General features: G+C 37.3%; 1 protein-coding gene across 1 annotated transcript in view; it reads left to right on the plus strand.

The window, feature by feature from the left end:
- Positions 1-17,051, plus strand: part of AVL9 (AVL9 cell migration associated) — a 42,705-nt gene extending 25,654 nt beyond the window's left edge. Inside the window, exons 9-16 of the mRNA XM_027675626.1 lie at positions 1,980-2,049; positions 2,661-3,208; positions 5,943-6,077; positions 6,910-7,129; positions 8,455-8,572; positions 9,327-9,380; positions 11,502-11,590; positions 12,462-17,051. Coding sequence (XP_027531427.1) covers positions 1,980-2,049; positions 2,661-3,208; positions 5,943-6,077; positions 6,910-7,129; positions 8,455-8,572; positions 9,327-9,380; positions 11,502-11,590; positions 12,462-12,556 — 1,329 coding nt within the window. The 3' untranslated portion in view covers positions 12,557-17,051. The remainder of the gene's footprint in view (positions 1-1,979; positions 2,050-2,660; positions 3,209-5,942; positions 6,078-6,909; positions 7,130-8,454; positions 8,573-9,326; positions 9,381-11,501; positions 11,591-12,461) is intronic.
- The last annotated feature ends 3,261 nt before the right edge of the window (positions 17,052-20,312 follow it).

The following is a 20,312-nucleotide window of genomic DNA, read 5'->3' on the forward strand; positions in this document are numbered from 1 at the left end:
TTGATGTTTTTCCACAGGCTAAGAGTTTTTTTTTTCACCTCTCAGCTGTTATTAGGCTGGAAGACTACTTCCAGATGGTGATCATTTGACTTTCTGCTGCCAGGACCACCCAATTTGCTGATGTAAATGCTGTGGGCCGTATAGTGGGGTTAGGAGGGGTAAGGAAGTGTGCACCCTTACAGACAGAAAGATGGCAGAGAGACCTGATGGAACAAATATGGAAAAGTATTTGCCTCAAGTAGGTGGTATACCCAAACAAAAACCTAGACTGGAAGAGATTTCTTGAAAACGAGGTATTTCTTTATAGGATTAATTATTTCTATAGGCTTAAAAATAAGCATGGCTAGGAATGCATGGTGTCTGAGAATCTAAACCTGTGGGAGTATCACAGGGTTTCTGTTGTAGTTCATTGCTATTATATCATGCATTTTTCATACATACATTATAAGGCAGCATCCTAAAAGAAGTTAGACTTCTTTATTCCAATTGGAGTCAACCAAAACTCTTTCCCACGGATGAGCTGCTTGTTCTTCTCACCATGCTTTTTCAGTGGTTGTTGCAATTTGAACTCACCTATCTCGTACAATTTTTCTTTTTAATATGTTTAAGATAATGTACCAAGTCTGTTTCTAGCTGAGGTACATTACAATTAATTTGGTCTATGTTAGGACTGTGTAGGTCTTTCTCTTGGTTCGATCAATTCAGTAGCTTGTAGACTGGCAAATACTAGTGGAACATGAGTTATTATTCATAGAATCACAGAATATGCCGAGTTGGAAGGGACCATAAGGATCATCGAGTCCAACTCCTGACCCTGCACAAGACCATCCCCAAGAGTCACACCATGTGCCTCAGAGTGTTGTCCAGTCTCTTCTAAAGTGTATTCCTGGCTTACAGCAGAAGTCACTTATTAAGTCGCAGTCCACAAGCTTGCACTTTTAATTTCATCATATACCTATTAAACTGGACTGCAAAGTCATCAAGTTAGATCATTCTGTATTCCTTTGCATTCTTGATTCCTCGTAATGCTCATGTATGGGTTTTTTACTAGTATTGTGCTGATTGAGAATGTAAAAATGGCATTGTTAAACAAGTTGACTTTTGTGGGGAATTTTTGGGTTTGGGTTGTTTTGTGGCTTTTTTAGGTTTTTTTTGTTTTGTTTTTTCCCATTTCTTTCCCCCTGAAGGCCTGTTTTGGAGGAATTTCAGTAGTAATAGTCAGTCTGGCTTCTGTTTCTTCTTTCATTGCTAGCCTTTGACAGCCTCTTTTGAATTCCTAACTAATTTACTAATCCCAGTCTCTCTGATTAAAATAAGGAGATTCTGTTTTCCCATGTTATGCCTTAAGTGCTTTACCAAAGTTAATATCAGTCATGTCTTCTGTTTCCAAAAAAATCTTCTTTTGTTACATAAGAATATACCTGTAATAAATGCATGCAGCATTTATCCTGTTTTCATTTACCTACACATCCTTAATATAACTCCTCAGAAGAGATGTTTTTGCATAGGTTTTTGTCAGAGTTTGGAATGGAGATTATTTAACCTCTTTGATTTATAGCAGACATTTTAATGTACTACAAATGAGCAAGAATTTATGTGGCGTGCCAAGAACAACTTTTTTATGTCAGTCATTCAGTAACTGGATCAGTTTGGAAAAAAAAATCTTAAAAACTGACAGAAAAATCTGCATCACTGTCAAATATGTTACGTGTGTGTATGTCTATATATATATGACATATATTACAAATATTATAGAATTTAAGGATACTATAGACATATTTAAACATTTACTTTGAACTATTTAAGAGGTTCTGTTAGTAAGTAGGCTTTCTAATACAACATAAAAAGTGCCTTAAATAGTTTGCATGTTCTATCTTTGTCGTGCATAGTAATTTTATTTTTCTCCTTCTCTCGTCCCTAATTCCCATTTCCTCTCTTGCATTCTCTCTTCCTCCCATTCCCCTCCCTTCTGCCACCAGGTGCTGTTTTATATTTCCCCTGTAAATAGGTTGGTGGGAGCTCTGATGACTGTCCTGTCACTCTTTCCTGGTAAGAAGAGAAGCTTGGACTTCTTTTTATATGCTTTCTGGTGATAACTGAGACTGGCTGTACTGCGTCATTTGGAAATCAACTTATGTGATAATAAAGTTAGGTTGATATGTTACCTGAAAAATGAGTGACTTGTATGCATGTCCATGTACTTGGTACACACCTAATACTTACTACTTTCACTTAGTTGGGTCTTGAGCTTAGTTGAAGCCACTGGATTTTCTGTATTGCCTATGACATAGATGTGACCCTGAATAAGTCACACATTCCTACTGAGTTCCTTAAAAACCAAAAATACAAACTTCTCTCTTCTCTCTACATGCACTCTTTAAAAAACCAAACAAACATAACCCCTAACTCTGCTAATTCTTAGCCTCTAACCAGTCTTCTCAAAGCAAAATATTGGGGCAGATTCTTTAGGACAGAAAGTGTGGTGTTTGGGGTTTGTTTTTTTTAACACACCCCTGCCTCCCCAAAGTAGTGTTTTAAAATACATGAATTTCCACTGTGTACACAAGAACACTTTTTTCTTTTTTTTCTTTTTTCACCCCACAAAAGTAACTTAAATTTCTACTGAGATGCTGATATTCATGTGTGCTGTCACTTTCCAGGTATGATTGAACATGGTCTTAGTGACTGTTCACATTATAGACCAAGAAAGAGTATATCGGAGGATGCTGGCTTGCAGGAAAATACACCACGGCTGGATGAGTATGTTTCTGTGTCTGCTGCTGATACTTCAGATACAAACTTGGGAATGGGAAAGGGAGGCAGGCAGATGACAGGAAACAATTCAGTGGAAGGTCAAAAAGCAAATGTGCCTTTCTCCCAGTCAGAGAAGACTTGCAATGGAGCTCAGTCCTCCAATGGTACTGTGCAGCGCTTGAAAGTTCCTTCCCGTGCTTCTCCAGCATCCTCTGAAAGCGACTGGGAGACCTTAGATCCCAGCATTTTGGAGGAGTCCAGCTTGAAAGAAGGTGAATGTGAAAATCCACCATCAGAACAGGCCAAAAGTCTTCTGAGCAAAGGCATGAGCTCAGAAGGCCTTCCCATCACTGTGCAGCCCCAGGCAAACACAGGACACACAGTGCTTGTTCAGGGACTGGTATCTGGGCTGGAAGAGGACCAGTATGGGATGCCACTGGCTATTTTTACGAAAGTAAGTATGTTCTTTGTGGTACCTGGTAACTCAAAAGGACATCTGTTTTCCAGAAGTGGGTAATAATTTTGGTTACTGAACTCCAGGTGGACAGTGGGGTACTACAAAACATGTGAGTACAGTGTCTGGCAGGTGACTGTGTTCCAAGGCAGATGGAAGAGCATGAGTGCATGTCCAGGAGGGTTGTGCACATACACATTCCACTTTTCTTTCATGTGAATACTTAAATACTCTTGCAATTCTATGTAGTGGTGACCTGCAACCCTACTGTGGTTAATAAATTGTGCGTATCAGTAACTACTGTTTTGTTTTATACTGAAGAATTGTTGATCTAACCCATATGAGGGCAAGACCAGAGCACTTGAGAAGCGTTTGGATACCTTAATCTAAACTAAGACTCTGAAAGCTGTAACTTCGCTTACACCTAAGCCTATGTTTTCCTCTTTTAATTTATATCTATATAGGTATTTTTGATTGTGTATGTGTGTATAAATGCACAAAATATGTATATAAATACAAAAAAAAAGATAGAATTTCACCCTTCCCTTCTGTACATGACAGCCCTGTTTGTCTGGGTCTATTTCTCTGTGCCTGGTGCTGAGCTGCTGAATTTTAAGCTTCCACTGATGTCTAACTGAACTCCAGGTATTCAGATAACGAGCAGTAGGGCTGGTTACTAGGGCTGATTTCCCATAAAAACCAGGGAAAATGCATCCCTTTTAAATATAGTTTTGTCAGTAAAAGAAGTGATATAATAGTTTTTGTTGTTTTGTTTTTAATGTAATGCACATGTGCCCATAGCAGAAGATAGACGATTCAGATTTGTTTCCTCAAGCTGGTGTGGTTCAAAGTGTTTTTTCTTCCTTTGGAGGGATTGATTTGCATTTCCTTGCAGAACTTTGTATTTGATGATTGTGTTTGAGCTTCTCACAGTAGCTTTTATTGGAAATGGTGCATAATGTGGGCCCAAGTGAGCAGCTCAAATGTCATTGCCCTGTATTGCCTCATGTCACCATTAGAAATGCTGCTTCAACAAAGATCTGCAGTCTGGTGTTTGTCCTTATGATCTGTCTAATGAGAACAATAGCCTGTAAATTGTGTTTAGTCTAGTTCTACTGAAAATACTAGATGGAAAGTGAGAATAAAGTAATTGATAAGGGGGCCTACAAGTGCAAGCTTCTGTTTGCTACTAAGCTCATAAAATGGAGAATAATTTTAAGGAAGCTCGCAGTTTCTACATGTTTACCTTTCATTTCACAAAGGCACTTTTCACTTGAGTTTGTCCAATGTAATTAAAGCAGAAAAGGCTTTATATGTCTGAGTTAGCAGCAAAATCTGATTCAAAATTACAGTTTGAACTACTTACTGGAAAGTTAACATCTCTTTTAGAGCTCTCAGGGTTGTTTTATGCCATGCCATAGAAAGACTAATATATCTGACAAATTTGAATGGGAGGAGATTTTGCCAGGTGGCATAATACATTAACCAAGTACACCTGAGCATAATGAAAAATAGCTTGTGATGCTTGTTTCTTCAGTACCAGTTCTGTAAGATTTAATAGTCATTTCACTTGCACTCTTTTAAAAAAGAATGGAACATGTTCACAGAAATAAAAGTTGTTGTACTTACAAATGTGCATTTGGAATCTGACACTTGATAGTTTAAATAGGGAAAGATTTCCCAGACATTGCTGCTTGAGCATACAGTAATTAAACCTTCCTTTGCCAGTTTCTTAAGACGTATTTTTTGTAAATTTTCCATTTTAGGTTGGTGATTCCTCTCAAAGCACTTTTGTTCCTTTGACACAGGCTATTTGTTTTCAGCTGATAAGTGCTTGTCATTTGGAAGGCCATCCCTGTGTCTAATATAACAAAAGGGAATAGTTTTGCTACTTTCTTCCATATGTTTCCAATTGCCACATACTGTGTGATAAAGTGTGTGTGCTCTTTGTTTCTGTCTAGTGTGCCATTAGCCCTAGTGAATAAATTGCTTTGTGCTTTATGCAGTTGAACAGCTGGAATTAGACTTCAGGGGTATATTGATCCAATATTTAAAAAGAAAATTACCTACATCTGCTTCTTGATGATGACTGATCTCTCAATGACTAATTCGAAGTCTTTTCTCAAAACGTTTGGTTTTTTATTTTTAGTTGACATGTAGGATACTAGATCAATTTACAACCATGAAGTGGCTAAAAAGCACAGTATATTGCTTTCTGTCCCTCTCCTTCTTAAAGCAGGCATGCATATGCTTATCAAAACTTGATTGCTGTCTCTGGTGTCTGGAAATCTCCACCCACAAAATGTGGATAGCAGTCTATAGCTTTCCTGCATTATGTTCCTCACAACCACCAGAACTTGAGAGATGAATCCTTATCTCCACTGACTTCTTGTCTCTGAACTGACCTGAGACCTTACTCTTGTTACTTATTATTGTTCTTATGCTGCTTATTCTGTTGCCTTATAAACACACTCAATTCCCATCCTTTGCATTGTATTTCAGTTTCAGTCCTGAGACTGAAAGGCAACACAGTCGCTTGAAAAATCTAATTCATGTGTTATCTGGTGGCTTTGCTTTGTAAATACAGTGTAGCAAAACAACAGATAATTGTGGCTGAAACTGTAATAACTAAGGTTCCTTCTGGGTGAAATGTGATGGCTCTTATTAGGAAAAACTCGGAATATAGCCTATTATTTTTTTAATGTTAATTCTCTAAATATGTGTGTCACTCTAGGGGTACCTCTGTTTGCCATACATGGCGCTGCAGCAACATCATCTCCTGTCAGATGTCACAGTCCGCGGCTTTGTTGCAGGAGCGACCAATATCCTGTTCCGTCAGCAGAAACATCTGAGTGACGCAATTGTGGAAGTATGGATCTTGGCATTTGCACTTCTGGAACCTGAGGGGCAGGGCGGAGGCAGGGGTTGCATTTTAAACACAGCTTTAAAGCTTCATGTGCATGCCCAAATTTTGAATTCCTTCCATATGAAATAAATTCTTAAATGCAGAAGTTTATTAAATGTCTACGATTTGAAGGGATAGGGTTACATAAACTGTGTTTCTAGATATATTCCAAAATTTGAATTTGCAGGGCACTTGTTAAATTTTCTTTTGTTGCTGGTGTAGTTTTATTTTTCGTGTCATGGGTTTTTTTCATGGCTTTGTATTAAGGTCTTCCAAAATAAGTGCTTGCAGCTCAGAAGCAGATGCAGATATTGATATTGACTTCCTTCTGATTTAATCAAGAGGGTAAAAAATAGTATCTAAATAAAATAGTAAAAAATAAAAATAAATAAAAATAACAAATAAAAATTAAAAAAATAGTATCTGTGGCACTTCTAGCAAATAGACACAACTGTGTAATCAGCATTTAGTAACCTAAGGTAGCTCCATATAGATAATCAACTTAATAAATTGAGGTGACAATCAAAGGGCCTCTAGGGAAATACATGTGAACACCAAACTTCCACTGCCAAATCCTGTCAAATAGCGGCTTTTACTCTGTGCCAAGGAAATGATCAGATTCTGAATATATCAGAGCAGTATCTGACTTTCTGAGAACAGTAAATTCATTGTTCCCTTGGCATTTGTTTCTTCTTGATGCGTTGGGGGAATGAGGGTTTAGATTTAGGTAGCAATATAAGTATGTATAAGCAGTTTTATTTAGATAAATGTTTACCCTTGGAATTGTTTCAAACAGATAGAAGATGCTCATGTACAAATCCATGATCCAGAACTCCGTAAGATCCTGAACCCAACAACTGCTGACCTAAGATTTTCAGATTACTTAGTGAAGCATGTAACTGAGAACAGAGATGATGTTTTCCTTGATGGCACTGGATGGGAAGGAGGAGATGAGTGGATCAGGGCTCAGTTCAGTGCTTATCTTCATGCACTGCTTGCTGCTGTGCTGCAACCAGGTAGAACAGATACCTTGTTTATGGATGGAGATTGGGGTGGATGTACTAAGTGTTTGCTCTGTTGCTGTAAATGCTGTAAATGTGTGGCCTGTCATTGGATCTCCCTCTGCCTAAAGTTTCATTTTAGGCTGCTTTTTCAGTTGCCCTTGGCTATCCTTGTTATTCTTTGACAAGCTTATTACTAATTCTTACTTCACAGCCTTACATACACTTTCTTCTTAGACTGTCTCCTTCTCCTTGATTTAATTAAGTTTTCCTCCTAAGTAGAAGTTCCTGAAACCCTATATATGATGAGACTGTTAGGAACTTGACTGTATTGCAACCTGGAGTTAATTTTAGGAAACTAATTGGATTCAAGGAGACACGAAGTTAAGTGGCTGTCTTCAGGAAGTTTTAGTAGACTGTTGCAGCCTTTTTCCCTTCTTGCCATGGTCCTAAGTAGAGATTCACATAAGTGAAAAGGTTCATCTACAGGCTTTATAAGCTTGTGTTTATTGGAGCTCAACATTTTTTGCTTTAGCTCAGAGGGAATTCTCTATGTTCCAGCCTTTTGTGCAAATATAAGTAAAAGAATCAGTGTTTTATTTGTGGAAAATATTTAGCTTGCCCAGAACTCACCACGTTAACTTCATTCTTATCAGATTTTTCTCTGATCACACCAATTAACAAATTCAGATTTTTGTTCAGTGGTATTTTTGAGAAAACATGCGATTGAGAACTTGATTTTAAAATCTGGAAGCTGCCAAGTTCTTAGTCTGACACCATTAATACTTTAAGGTTGATATGAAATATCTAGGTTTTCTGGGAACTATTTCACTGTCTGGCTCTAAAATTATTTCCTATACTCTTCAGTGTTTTAAAAGGTCGTTGTTATGATAAGTTTATTCCACAGTAGTTCCTCCTGTAGTTTTGGAATAGATTTGTGGGTTACTAAATTTGAATGAGTTATAACATAGTACAGCAAAGCCCAGTGTATCTGACCAAGAACAAAGCAAATGGAGTTTTTGTTCTTGGTTACTATGTGGCCATTCTGACAGACATATGTTTGGATGACTTTTTTTTGCCAGTAGAGCTCCTTACATAGAGCTTTATAAATGAACTAAAAATAAGAAAACTATTTTTTAAGCTTTTTTTTTTCCCCTCTTGTCCTGGAATAAAAATAAAACACTTTTGAAGTGCCCAGTTCTTAGAACTGGAGTTCTAATTGTCTTTGACTTGATAAGAGCTTGGAAAAATAAAATTATTCTTTACAAGAAAATAATTTGTCTTGTAATTACATCTCTAATGAATTTCTGCAAATTTTCATCTTTATTTTAATTTATCAGACAATGAAAAAACTTTGTCAGACTTCGGAACAACATTTGTAGCAGCCTGGAAAAATACCCACAACTACAGAGTATGGAATAGCAACAAGCATCCGGCTCTTGCAGAAGTAAATTCCAGGTAAGGAAACTTTTTAGCATTTACTCTAATTCTTTTTATGAAGAAAATTATATCCAGAGTCAGGAGAAGTGAAACTTGTTCAAATTGATTGTTGGCTGTCCCCAGCTATAGAAATTTGTCATTCCTCAGGAATTGTCCTCAGATGGTTCTCCTTTTTATTAATTGCTTCCAGGTGTACAGGGAGTAGCTGTGTCCAGGGTTGTCTCTGCTGGGTGTGGAGGGGAGCTGGCTGTTTTCTGTTGCATCTTCCATACTTTAGACTGGTTTATGTGTATTTTCACTGAAAGATTAGGCCGTGCAAGGCTTGGTAGCACTGTTGGCTGTGCATGGGTTTTGTTTAGTGTGGGTTACTACTGTACTGCTGGGAATTTTGTTTGCTTTTAGTTTGTCAGCTGCTGTAGTCTGAAAAAGGTTTTTCTTTAGACCTACAAAGCTCTTTTGTTCTACTTAAGGGATGCTTTTTATTTGCTCTGTGTTGCTGAAGGGAGGTGCTTTTGCCTTAGTGTTGAAAAGATTGTTAATATCTGGTCTGTAAATAGAAGGCACCTTATAGGTAGTTCATAAGAAATCTATGTTTGAGTTGTCACTGGAACCCAGCCTTCTGTGAAGTGATAGAGTAGTAAATCTGCAAAATATTTTTAAAACTTTTTTTGGTGAGGCACAGATAGGAGGACAGCTAATAACTATGTGATACAGATTCATCATGAAAAAAATAAATATTTAATGTTTTCTCGGGTTTTTCCTCTTCTTCTAGCCACCCATTCCAGGGACAGTACTCCGTATCAGATGTTAAGTTAAGATTGTCACAGTAAGTATAAAGTACTTTGATTTGTATTTTTTAAAAGTGTGGTCAAATACTAATAAACTGCGTAACTGTTGCTATGATGAACTAAGGAAGATAATGATTCAAATTGGCCATGTCCATGAAACTGTACACAACATTCTCTTGCAAAACATCACCACATCTAAAGATGAAACACTTGCCTGAAATAAATAATAATAAAAAAAGCTAATGCAATATTTTATGTTGGACTTTACATATTAGAGCCTTGATTTTTTTGTGTTGCAATTATAAGGCTTTTGTATATTTATTTTTAATCTGTAAGCTAAAGCTTAAGCTCCTAAAACTTCTATCAGTGATTTTCTGTACATTGACATTATTAGGAGACACCAGCTTTTTTTTTTAATTAACTGGTTTTTAATACAGCATTGTTCTAAAACTCTCAAAGTTCACTGTATGCATACTGAGATGTCGTTCAAGTTCTTCGGTTTACAAGTTTAAAATGAGTTTTGCATAATTCCTTATTGCACAAGACTTAGCTGAACTTTACATTGGTCTCAGCTTCTGTAGTATTCAAGTCTAAAACTCACTGGTGCTTGTTATTGCCATGGCTGTTCTTCTCTAACTGAAGCCAGAATTCAGTCTTGGGTTTATGCACCAAGCAAAACGGATTGTTTTCTCACTTAGCTGTGTTGACCATAAAACATTTAGAGATTGGTTCCTTAAGATGCCTGTAAATCAGCAGTACATACACGCTGCTGACTCTGTGCCTGCCTCAGCTGTGGAAACATTAATTTCAGTACACTGTGGGTAGACCTAAACCACATGCTAACAGAGAACAGCTCGAGGAATAAAAAGGTTCAGACTTCAGCTCGCTGAATCTTTCTGTTGCTTTTGCTGACCAGTGACAGATTAAATTTCCGCGATGGCGATTGAGAATGCAAATGAGTCAAGATTAATCTCAAGGTAATTGCCTTCAAGAAGGTGCATGCTGATAGCAGCTCTTTTTATTAAAGGATAATCCTTGTAGAAAGACTTAATTTGAAAGATGTGTAGGTGTCTCTAATGTTGCCCTATTTTTGTGTTTGAAAGGCGAGTTACTAACTCTTCTGGGTAGGGTGAGACCAGTAGTTCATAGTGTACTTCTAGTAATACGTATTTTTACAACAGTGCTTTTGTTCTCCAGGTGGGACTTTGCTATCAGATACTGATCAAAATTACTTGCTTTTGCAAACTGAGCCTAAACTTGGTTTTGGTGTATTCTATTCTTTCTGCTTTTTCCATCCACACTGAAGATTCTGGAAGTGGGAAAAGAATGTGGCATGATGTGTTTTTAAGTTTCACATTAATGGGTTTGCAAAGCCTGAAATGTGGGCTTGAAAGTCACAATTTAAAACGATCAGATTATTTTCAAGTGATCGTACTTGGTGCAGTAGAACTGATTGCTTTTGTGCTTTTCTTTCCAAATGATGCTGATGTCTGTCATTTTTTTTGCATTTCTTTAACAAAAGCATGAGTGTAAACTGTCCTTGATCAAAAATTTCATCTTAGAGAAAGATACAAAGTAGACTCTCTTTAGAAAGAAAAGGCTGATCAGTAACACAGTTTTGTTTAAAGGTTATATATTGGGGCTAAAACTTCTCAAAACTGCAAATCTGTCTTTGTAATTTAGAACATAATGCATCTTGGTAAACATTTAGGAAAGGGTAATTAGACACTGGAATGGATGCCCAGGGAGCTGATGTTGTCCCAGTCCGTGGAGGTGTTTAAGGAGGGACTGGATGTGGCACTTAGTGCCATGGTCTAGTTGACACGGTGGTGTTTGGTCATAGGTTGGACTTGATAATCTCAGAGGCTTTTTCCAGCCTAATTGCATCTGTGATTCTATGAAAGGTTTAAAGTGTGCCTTATACGAGTGAACCATTGAATGTTTTGACAGCATCTTTTCTTCCTCTGAGAAGCTTTCCTAACTGATCTGTCGATAAGATGCATGCAGGAACTATGGGCTTGATCATATATATGAACTATATATATGTATGCTATATAAATCTGTGTGTAGTGATACATACTTTAATTATGTGTTATAATTACACCTGGGAGTAATAAGACGTCAGTGAACTAACAGTCTTCAGTATCTCTCTTGATTAGCTCTGTGCAAAACAGTGAACGTGGAAAGAAGATTGGAAATGTGATGGTTTCCACCAGCCGAAATGTTGTACAAACAGGAAGAGCTGTAGGTAAGAAATGTATTTAAAATCAGCTTGCATCTAAGCCGTATCTCTTTTGAAGAAGCATCCTGTTTCTCAGTTATATTTTAGTTTAATCCAAGTGTACTTTATAACATACACACAAACCGGAGCAACATTTTGAAGGATAGAGCTGCTGATTGAGGCCCCATATATTGTGTAATAGTGAAAAGAGAAGCAGCTAGACAAGAAATTAGTGTACATTCGTTGTGGCCTGGAGATGAATATGGGAAGAGATGTTCAGGGAAGAGGTTTCATGTAATCTGGAAATCCTTAGACCATACCACCTTCTGTATTAAATTATTCTCAATTTTTATTCTCAATTTTTATATTACTTCGACTGGAACTGTCCAGAGCTGGGTGAGATCAGAAATAGTCCATGTGTCAGTTTCTGCAGATTTTGCAGCTGTCTGTAATTTTCTGGGAAAGCATTTGTTGCATTTCAACAGAGGCTTTGACATCAGGGATTTGACATCATATTGTCATCTTGCAGTGCGAGATAATGAGAGTCCACCCATTAAAGGGTTTGATAGTTGTTTGGCAACAGCTTTGCCAAAAATTGTTTAACTTCCTCTTTTTGCCATTGGAGTCTGTCTTCTCTTTTTGCTGTTATACACTCTGGCAAGGAATGCCTTTTGGCCCAAAGTCTAGCAAGCCTTCCTGGGCAAAGGACATCATAGGCCATTTCTGGTGAGCTACTGTGTTCAAGTTCTTTGAATGTTTTCTGACACAGATTCTGGAATTGGATTTTAAATCCCAAATTGGACAACCAATTGTGTGATTTTAAATTTTGTTTTAATATTCCTTTGTAATACCTCAGTAATGATAACACTTCACTATGGATCTTTGGTTTGTATTGCAGGTCAGTCTGTTGGAGGAGCCTTCACAAGCGCGAAATCAGCCATGTCATCCTGGTTTTCCACTTTCACGCAGTCACCCCAAAGCCTCGGTGACTAAGTGCTGGTTTTTCATAATGCTGCTGACTATTTCAGGTGCAATGCTTTCTCTGAGCTGTAAAAAGACTGCTCCAAAATGTAGGATTGGAGATTAACTACCCAGGACCAAAATATGTTGCTTGCAAGCAGGTGTGGAATGTTATTATTCAGTTTCACTAGAAGTATAGAAGAATGGTGAGTGTCTCCGTACAATGGGGTGCATTTGCAGTATATTGGTTATATTTAAAATGACTACTTCTCTTTAAAACTGAGCCTTTATAAAAACATTAGTAAACAGGGCTTGTTGCAAGCCAAATGTGTTTGACTTTAGATTTGTACATTTTCTTGGATGTTGAAAATATTTATGTAAACTAGTTATATTTTTCAATCCAGATAGCCAAATGTTTGTGAATTCTTGTTAGAAATAAGCAGAATATAAATACTGATTCCTCTTTCAGGTTGGATTTGAGAGAATCTCTGCAACCCTTAAAGGGTTCCAAGCCAGGTGGAACTTTCTCGCTTTCACCTGCAAACTAAACAAGGTGCAGAGTAAGACTGTGGCTGACAAGGGTTTTTTTTCCTTTATCCTCTGTATCCATGTACACTGTAGCACTGTTTGAATTAATCTGTCTCTGGCTCTCTTTGTGTCTCCAAATTTATGTGACAGTTGCAAAATCAGTATTTTTTTTTCATGTCACAACTTTGCATATGTTTTTGCTGTGTTTTTACCCTGGGACACGAATGGGATTCCAGCTGGAGAGATCTCTTCAGGGAAAGTATTACAAAACATTTCTCCCAAATTGGGAATGGATCTCAGAAAGTTTTGAGGTCTTGCTCTATTAGGATGTAATTACAACATCAATGTAGTTTGATACATAAGAATACAAAGTACTAAACCCACCCAGAACTAGAACAGTAGCAAACTCTGTGTGGCTTTTTTTTCCCCCCATACTAAAGTGATGAAGATTCTTCCAAATGAAAATCAGCTATATCGATTTTCTGTGTCGACTCAGGGAACGATCCATTTGGATAACTACTTTTTTCATAAGGAGAGTAACACTAGAATTGAGAGAGTAACTAAACTGTCTCAGTTCGTATCCTTGTGGGAAGAAATTTGTTTGAAAAGATGTGGCACAATTCTGTATTTCCTATGTGACATGCATGGGCTGTCTTCTGTATGCAAGCGTATTGCACTTCCTACGTCTTGATTCCAAGGGAGATTATTTCCTGTTTTCTTGCAATGTGTGTGCCTCTGTATGCCTTCTGACATCCCCACATGGTAGCTGTTAACATTTTCTACATTACATTATCAAGTGTTCCAACTTTTCTTTACCAAAAGGCTCTTAGTTTATTGCCTCACTGGTATCTTGTCAGCATTTAGCCATGTTCCTTTCTGGGGCCAAGATTTCTAGTCATGGTTATTTCTCCTATTCCTCAAATGAAATGCAGCAGCTGTACAAGAGATAAACAAGAAGGCTTGAATGTAATGGGTTTTAAGAAATTATGTTCTAATTTCTTATGTGCATTTGTAAAGCTAATAGAAAAGCTACATTTGCATCACGCTGTCACCATCCAGCAACATGGTTTCCAGTTTTTTTGCATCAAACAGTGATTTGAAAATGCAGGATCTGGTTTAAAGCCTGCATTAATTTTTTTTCCAGGACAAATTAGGTAGAATGACTGTGGAAAGCCTGAAAGTATACAGCTAGTTTGAGTAGTTTGATTTGAGAAGGGCAAAAAAGGCCCCTAAAGCTCTATTAATCTACTGCTTCTGACACAAGAAGTAAGATGTATCTATTGCTTCTAGTCTCTGTGTGTATTTGTATATCTTCTAACACTTCTGATGCTCTTTTCTGTTTTATTCCACAACTCTGTAATAGACATTTGTATCTTTTCAAAGACTAGGTATTACTTTATATGCAGTGAAGTAAGACTAGAACTGTCTTGATTCGTGGTGAGTCTAGACCTTTCTGATTCAGCATGCAGATAAGAAAATAACCAAAAATAATCCCTTGCTTTTGTGAAATGACTAATGTATTGTCTGCTGTCTGGGATTTAAATGGTCAGGGTTTGTGCTGTAATGAAGACTGCAGAAAGGTTCATAAAGTACTTAAGCACCTATAAAACTTAACTTCAGCAACTTAAGGCACACTAGGTAGATTTAGGCTTAGGGGCTCAGGATGGTGAGTTCTAGAAGCCAGGCAAGTGGTTGGTATTTACAAGGTGTAGAAACAGGACCTTTAAGGATCCCTTTTCAATATCCTTGTTTTTGTCACCTCCTCACATGCGTTTTCTCTGTAGAATTCTCCTATGTTCCAAATTTATATGGCAGATGTATTAGCTCTCAGCATTTCCCTTACTCTGACAGACTCCCTTGCTGGCCTAGGAATACTAGAAAGCTGACTTTTGTTCATTTGTTTGTTTTGTGGTGGATTAGTCTGAGGAAAGGCAGAATGAGGTGGCATCTGGAGTGCTAAGCTGACGCATAGCTCCTTGCTGCTTTGTACAGCAACTCTGTCACGATACTTCACAGTATTTCTCTTATGGGCAAGGACGGATCTTTCTCTGCAGTCTTATTCTCACTGTCCCAGCTGTCTCTGTTGTGGAGCCAAACTTTTGATCTAATTAAGAGTATTTTCCTTTCTTTACAAATGACAGAATAAAAAACTTGTATTAATTTTCAATCTTTTTAAGAACTGGCATCCTGCTAGCAAACTGATCTTGGATTTAAACTTGTACAGCGATTAAGACTCATGGAGTGAGTGGAGATGAAGTGATCTTCATAATTAGTCGTCTTCATTAATATCTATGTTTGCTCTTTGATATTTGCTTAAGCTTACTTTTGGGCTGTAGAAAGGCATGCAGCCACTGAGGTTCATCTAGTTCTCATGTAGTTCTCTTCTTAATTTAATGTTTGTAACATCTTTAGTTAAATCCAATGCAAATGCAAGCTATTTTCCTCTCCTCTGTTTTAAAATTTCCAGTGCAGGCATTATTAATTATTCAGAAAGATTTAGGCAGTTGACTTCCATTTCAAAGACCCTGACATGCATTTCTGCGCTGTAAGAAACAATGAGTCTTAAGTGAATTGGTGATAGTGCCTTTAAATCGGTCAACTGTGAAGGTATTGTTACAGCTCTGTTGTGATTTGAAGTTGCAAAGGTATTTCTGGCTGTCAACATGCAGCACACACTGACTTACAGGTAATGCAATAGCACACCTCAACTTTCTGTCATCAAAGGCATCAACTTCAGCTTTTTGTATGTGCCAGCATTTGAGGAACTGCCTATTGAGCATAGGTATGAGATGTAAGTCCCCAAAGCCCCCTGAGATTCAAGTATTGCTGACCTAATATTTCATTTGACTAAAGAGTTCAGCATCTTTTATCAATCATTTTCATGTCATAACCTTGATTCCTGTGCACATCTGACACCAGTTTCCTCAAATGTCACAATGTAATTAGACTTTTTAGGTCAGTGTTCTAGTACATTGCACTTGTTTGACCTTGTACATCTGTTTTAAGCACCTTTGTAATTAAATATAATATTTTGCCTAAACAAGCTTCTGATTTCCATACAAATTATTACTAAGCAGAGAAATTTATGTGGCAGTATTTAATTGTAAAAGTGAAGGCGTGAATGCTGTTTTTAAACATAGAAACTGTTGCTTGATAATTGAACACACAAGTAATGTATTTGATTTTTCTTGTGCTGCTTGAAAAATAAAATACATCCAGCCTGTTTAAAGTTTGGTCTGCTCAAAAAGCTGTATTATTTTAGTAATTTAACCCCACCAGAAGACACTTGCAGGCATCTGGTTTTGATATTGGTAGCTGCTTGTAATTCACTGGCAGTCTTTTTGAAATTCGTCTTCCATTTAAACTGATGGTGGATGCTGCTTTTTGCAAATTTAGGACAAGAGGATCCTTTAGTGTGACTTCTTATTCCCTATGGGGTGCTGCTCATTGTGAATTGATTAAAGTGTTCAGGAGGTCACAGACCTCTTACATCAGTAAAAACTTCAGGTACAACTAAAATTTTGGTGTAGATTTAGCTTCAAAGTAGCATGTAGTTCCTGTGGATTGTGACATCTGGTCAAAACCAGGATGCCATGTAAATGAATTGCTGCACATCCAGTTCTCTGCCATAGTGAGCTGTTTTAAGACTTTGAAACTTCTGCCATAATGTTGTTGTACCTACGTGAGAATGATTTGGTAACTGGGTGTTTCCAGTAGGAGGAAACTTAACTGCCTTGAGTAACATTCAGATGTGAATTAGATGGAGCTTATGTCTAGCGAACAGCTGCAATTCTCTAAAATTTGTTAATGTATTTCCGACCATGTGCAAGTAGTTGTGCAAACACACTGAAAGATAAATTTACATCATGTTTTTTATGCACTGTAATTTTACTTTCTTGCAGGTATTTAGTTTTCATTAAAAAGGGCAACATGGAGGGTATTCATTAAAGGGAAAAACACTACATTATTGTATTATGATTAAAGATGTATGACAAATTGCTTCATGGTGTTTTGAGTCTTTAATATTATAGTAGGGAAGGGACTGACTTAAAGAAGCAGGCACAGAGCTTTACTTCTGTGTTGTTTCTGGTCTTGACCCCATTCTTTATCAAACATTAGAAGTAGTGTTTGGATTCATAAAATATATGGAGGTGGATCACTTCTGTCAGTTAAACAGTTAAATTGTGACCCTTACTCCAATTACCTTATTCCCTGTAAATTGACATCATATATGCACAACATCTGTACACAGGTGGCTTAATCTCAATTATGATGGAACTTGGAAGTCTAGCTCTCTTGAGTCCTTCTGTATAGGTTCATAATTGCTTAATCATACATTGCTCCTCTTGTAATAATATTCCAAAATCAACTGGTAAAGTAAGATTTTTTTTTGTTGCTTCCCTGTCTGAATTTATTAACTTAATATTGATAAAAGCACAATTACTGTTTATCTCAATAGTAGCAGAGAACATCTACAAAATCTTTTCTTTCTTAATGTAGATCACCAAGAAAGCACCACTGCTTTCTAGATCAAGTGAGCATAATCAAGTAAGAATGTTTAGACTGAAGGAAGAACAGTTATCTAAAGTGAAGGCAGATGTACAGCTGTCTTCTTGTCTTAAAAACAATATGGGAAATAACATCACTTGCATATTGTATGAAACAGGTGGAAAATACTGGAGAAGAAACTCAATGGGTTTCTCATCTTTCAATTCAGATACTTTAAGAAACACATACTGAAACACAGTGGAGAATTTAAAAGTTCAGGCACACCAGAAGGTGGCAAAAAAAATGCTGAGTTTAACATATTGCCTAATGTGACCTGTGGTTACGGACCTTTGCTGCTCTGAATAATTTGTGTGCATATGAATTTTGACAAGTGTAATACTGTGCCAGAGAGCTGGATGAAACATATGCCCACTCTTAAATTTTGGAGATTGTTTCTTAATTATTTTTTTTTCTCTTCAGTAAAATCACATGCTCAGAGTTAAAAGAAGCTGTGCTTCTTGCACTTTCTAAATCTTAGCATCAGGATTTAGCTTGATGTTTAACACATGATCTGAATAGTGTTTAAGTTCTACATTACATCATTACCTTTTATTATTAATGCCTTTTACTGTCCTCTTTGGTCATATTAATGCAGTAGAGTGCATGTGTGTATTCAGTACAGTTTGCTGTTTTAAGAGATGAAGTCAGGTAATGCTTCAGGTGACCAGTCATACTTCAGCACTTCAGTAATGGCTTATGTACAGGGCTTAAATCTTTTCTTTGCTGAAACTGAGGCACCTGGTTTCACAAGTTAGACCAAGACACAGAAGAGCTGGTTTTTAGAGCAGAAGGGGAGAACAGCACACACAGAGATGCTGCTATTTCTCTTTCACCTTCATACCTGTCCCATTTTCTTTGTTAGTCCTTTCTTCCATGTCAAAGGTTCTGTGACTTAGTACTGACCCACGTCTTGCTTGGTCAGGCTGTTTACCAGCCCCTTCCATACTGGAGCTTGGGAGGTGTGTGAAGAGGTACAGATGTCATACAGGCTACCTCCTGGCATCAGGAATGATCCCTGCATTTTAAGGAGTCTAACACTCCTCTGAGTTATAAGAACTCTGCCTTGCTGAATTGTACTCCTGAGAAATGTTGTAGGAGGGAGATATTTTAAATACTTCTGAAAGTGGGACTAAACAGAACTTCGTGTGGCTAATGTTGAGCAGAAAGTGGAACGAAACTGGTTTTAAGGGTGAGCCTACTTCAGTCTGCCTAAAAGCTCCTTCCATGTAGGAATCCAGATACATGAAACAATTTGAAAGTAGCTGGAAATGGGAAACAGAGAAGGAAAAACACTAGCTTGACTAATAAGTTAGGTGGTCTGCAGGTTTGTCCACAGGTGCCCCTTGGCTGTCCTGCCATGTGGGAAGTGTTTGTGCATCTTAACAGAGGCACTGAGAAATGAAATGAGAAATATTGTGAAAAGCAGTAGTGCTTTGAACCAGGGAGTGCTTTAAATCTTAAATATAATCTTAAGAATGTTATCAAATTATTTCACCGCTGCAAATTAACTATCTATCTGATCCTGTTCTCTGTAAAGCTTGACACAATTCACTGCCCTAGATCTTACTGGTCCCCTTACAACAAAAATTAAACTTCCAATTAGGTATGTATTTAAACAACTGTAAAAAGGAGTGGATGCATTAACAATTAGCAGAGGCCAGATCACGTTTTTATTACTTTGGGTAAGGGGAACTGAAACCATGTAAGACTTACTTAAATTTAGTTCTACCAGAAGAGAGGCAAACTTGCAAATATATCAGAGCTTGAGGACATATAGAGTTGATTCACTGAAACTTGTATGTAAATACACGTCAGAGCCAAGTACAGGTTGAATAGGCTGGGATTAGGCTGAAGGTTTGTAGTAAGATAACTAGCTAGAACTCTGTGAAGGCTTTAATCACATTTGCTCTCTTTATAAGAACTGCAGGTTTTTTGGCTCTTGTCTTTGTTCCTGCAGAAGTCTAATTCTACTAGTGACCACTTCCAGGCACATGACAATGCTTTGCCTGCACAGTTTCCTTCTTGAATTATGCAGGAAAAGAATTTAGACTTGAGAATAGCATTTGCCAGCTGTTTTCCTTTGGGCTTGAATACTGACTGCAGCAAGTAATTGTGTAAGTGAAATAACAGTACATCTTTAACAGTCACTAGAGAACTGTTCAACACTTGACTAGTCTTGTCTTTAAAATACCGTATAATTAATAGTAAGTAAATTTTAAATAAGGTACTGCATAATCTTGGACCATATAGAATACAAAAGATACAGATAATCCCTAGAAAAAAAATACAAAAAATGTAGACTAGAAGGAAGTCAGGAAGTCATATAGACTGGCTGTATTTCAAAAGATGTTCCTAAATGGGTAAAATCAAGTTCTTCCAGCTTCTGTTAGCCAGTTGTGACTTAGAGCCACTGCAATTTAGTATTTCCTATTTGGTATTTATTTCCTATTAAAATTTGCCTTTTTTTTTTCCCCTTTGATAAGAAACTACACATAAGATTTTAAACTCAAGTTGAAAGTTCTCAGTAACAGAACCAGCCCACTCTGCTCCTTCACTAGCTATATAGATCATCTACACTTAAACAACAAAGGCTTATTCTAAAGCCTAATGCGGCCTGATAACAATTAAATGAAGGGAGAATGAGCCACAGAACTGAGCACTCCATCCAGGCTGGAGTTACTTGGATACCGCTCATGTTTTTGCCTTAGGTACG

Source organism: Neopelma chrysocephalum, unplaced genomic scaffold (assembly GCF_003984885.1).
Source record: "Neopelma chrysocephalum unplaced genomic scaffold, ASM398488v2 Primary Assembly neopelma1_26, whole genome shotgun sequence".
Lineage (NCBI taxonomy): Eukaryota > Metazoa > Chordata > Aves > Passeriformes > Pipridae > Neopelma > Neopelma chrysocephalum.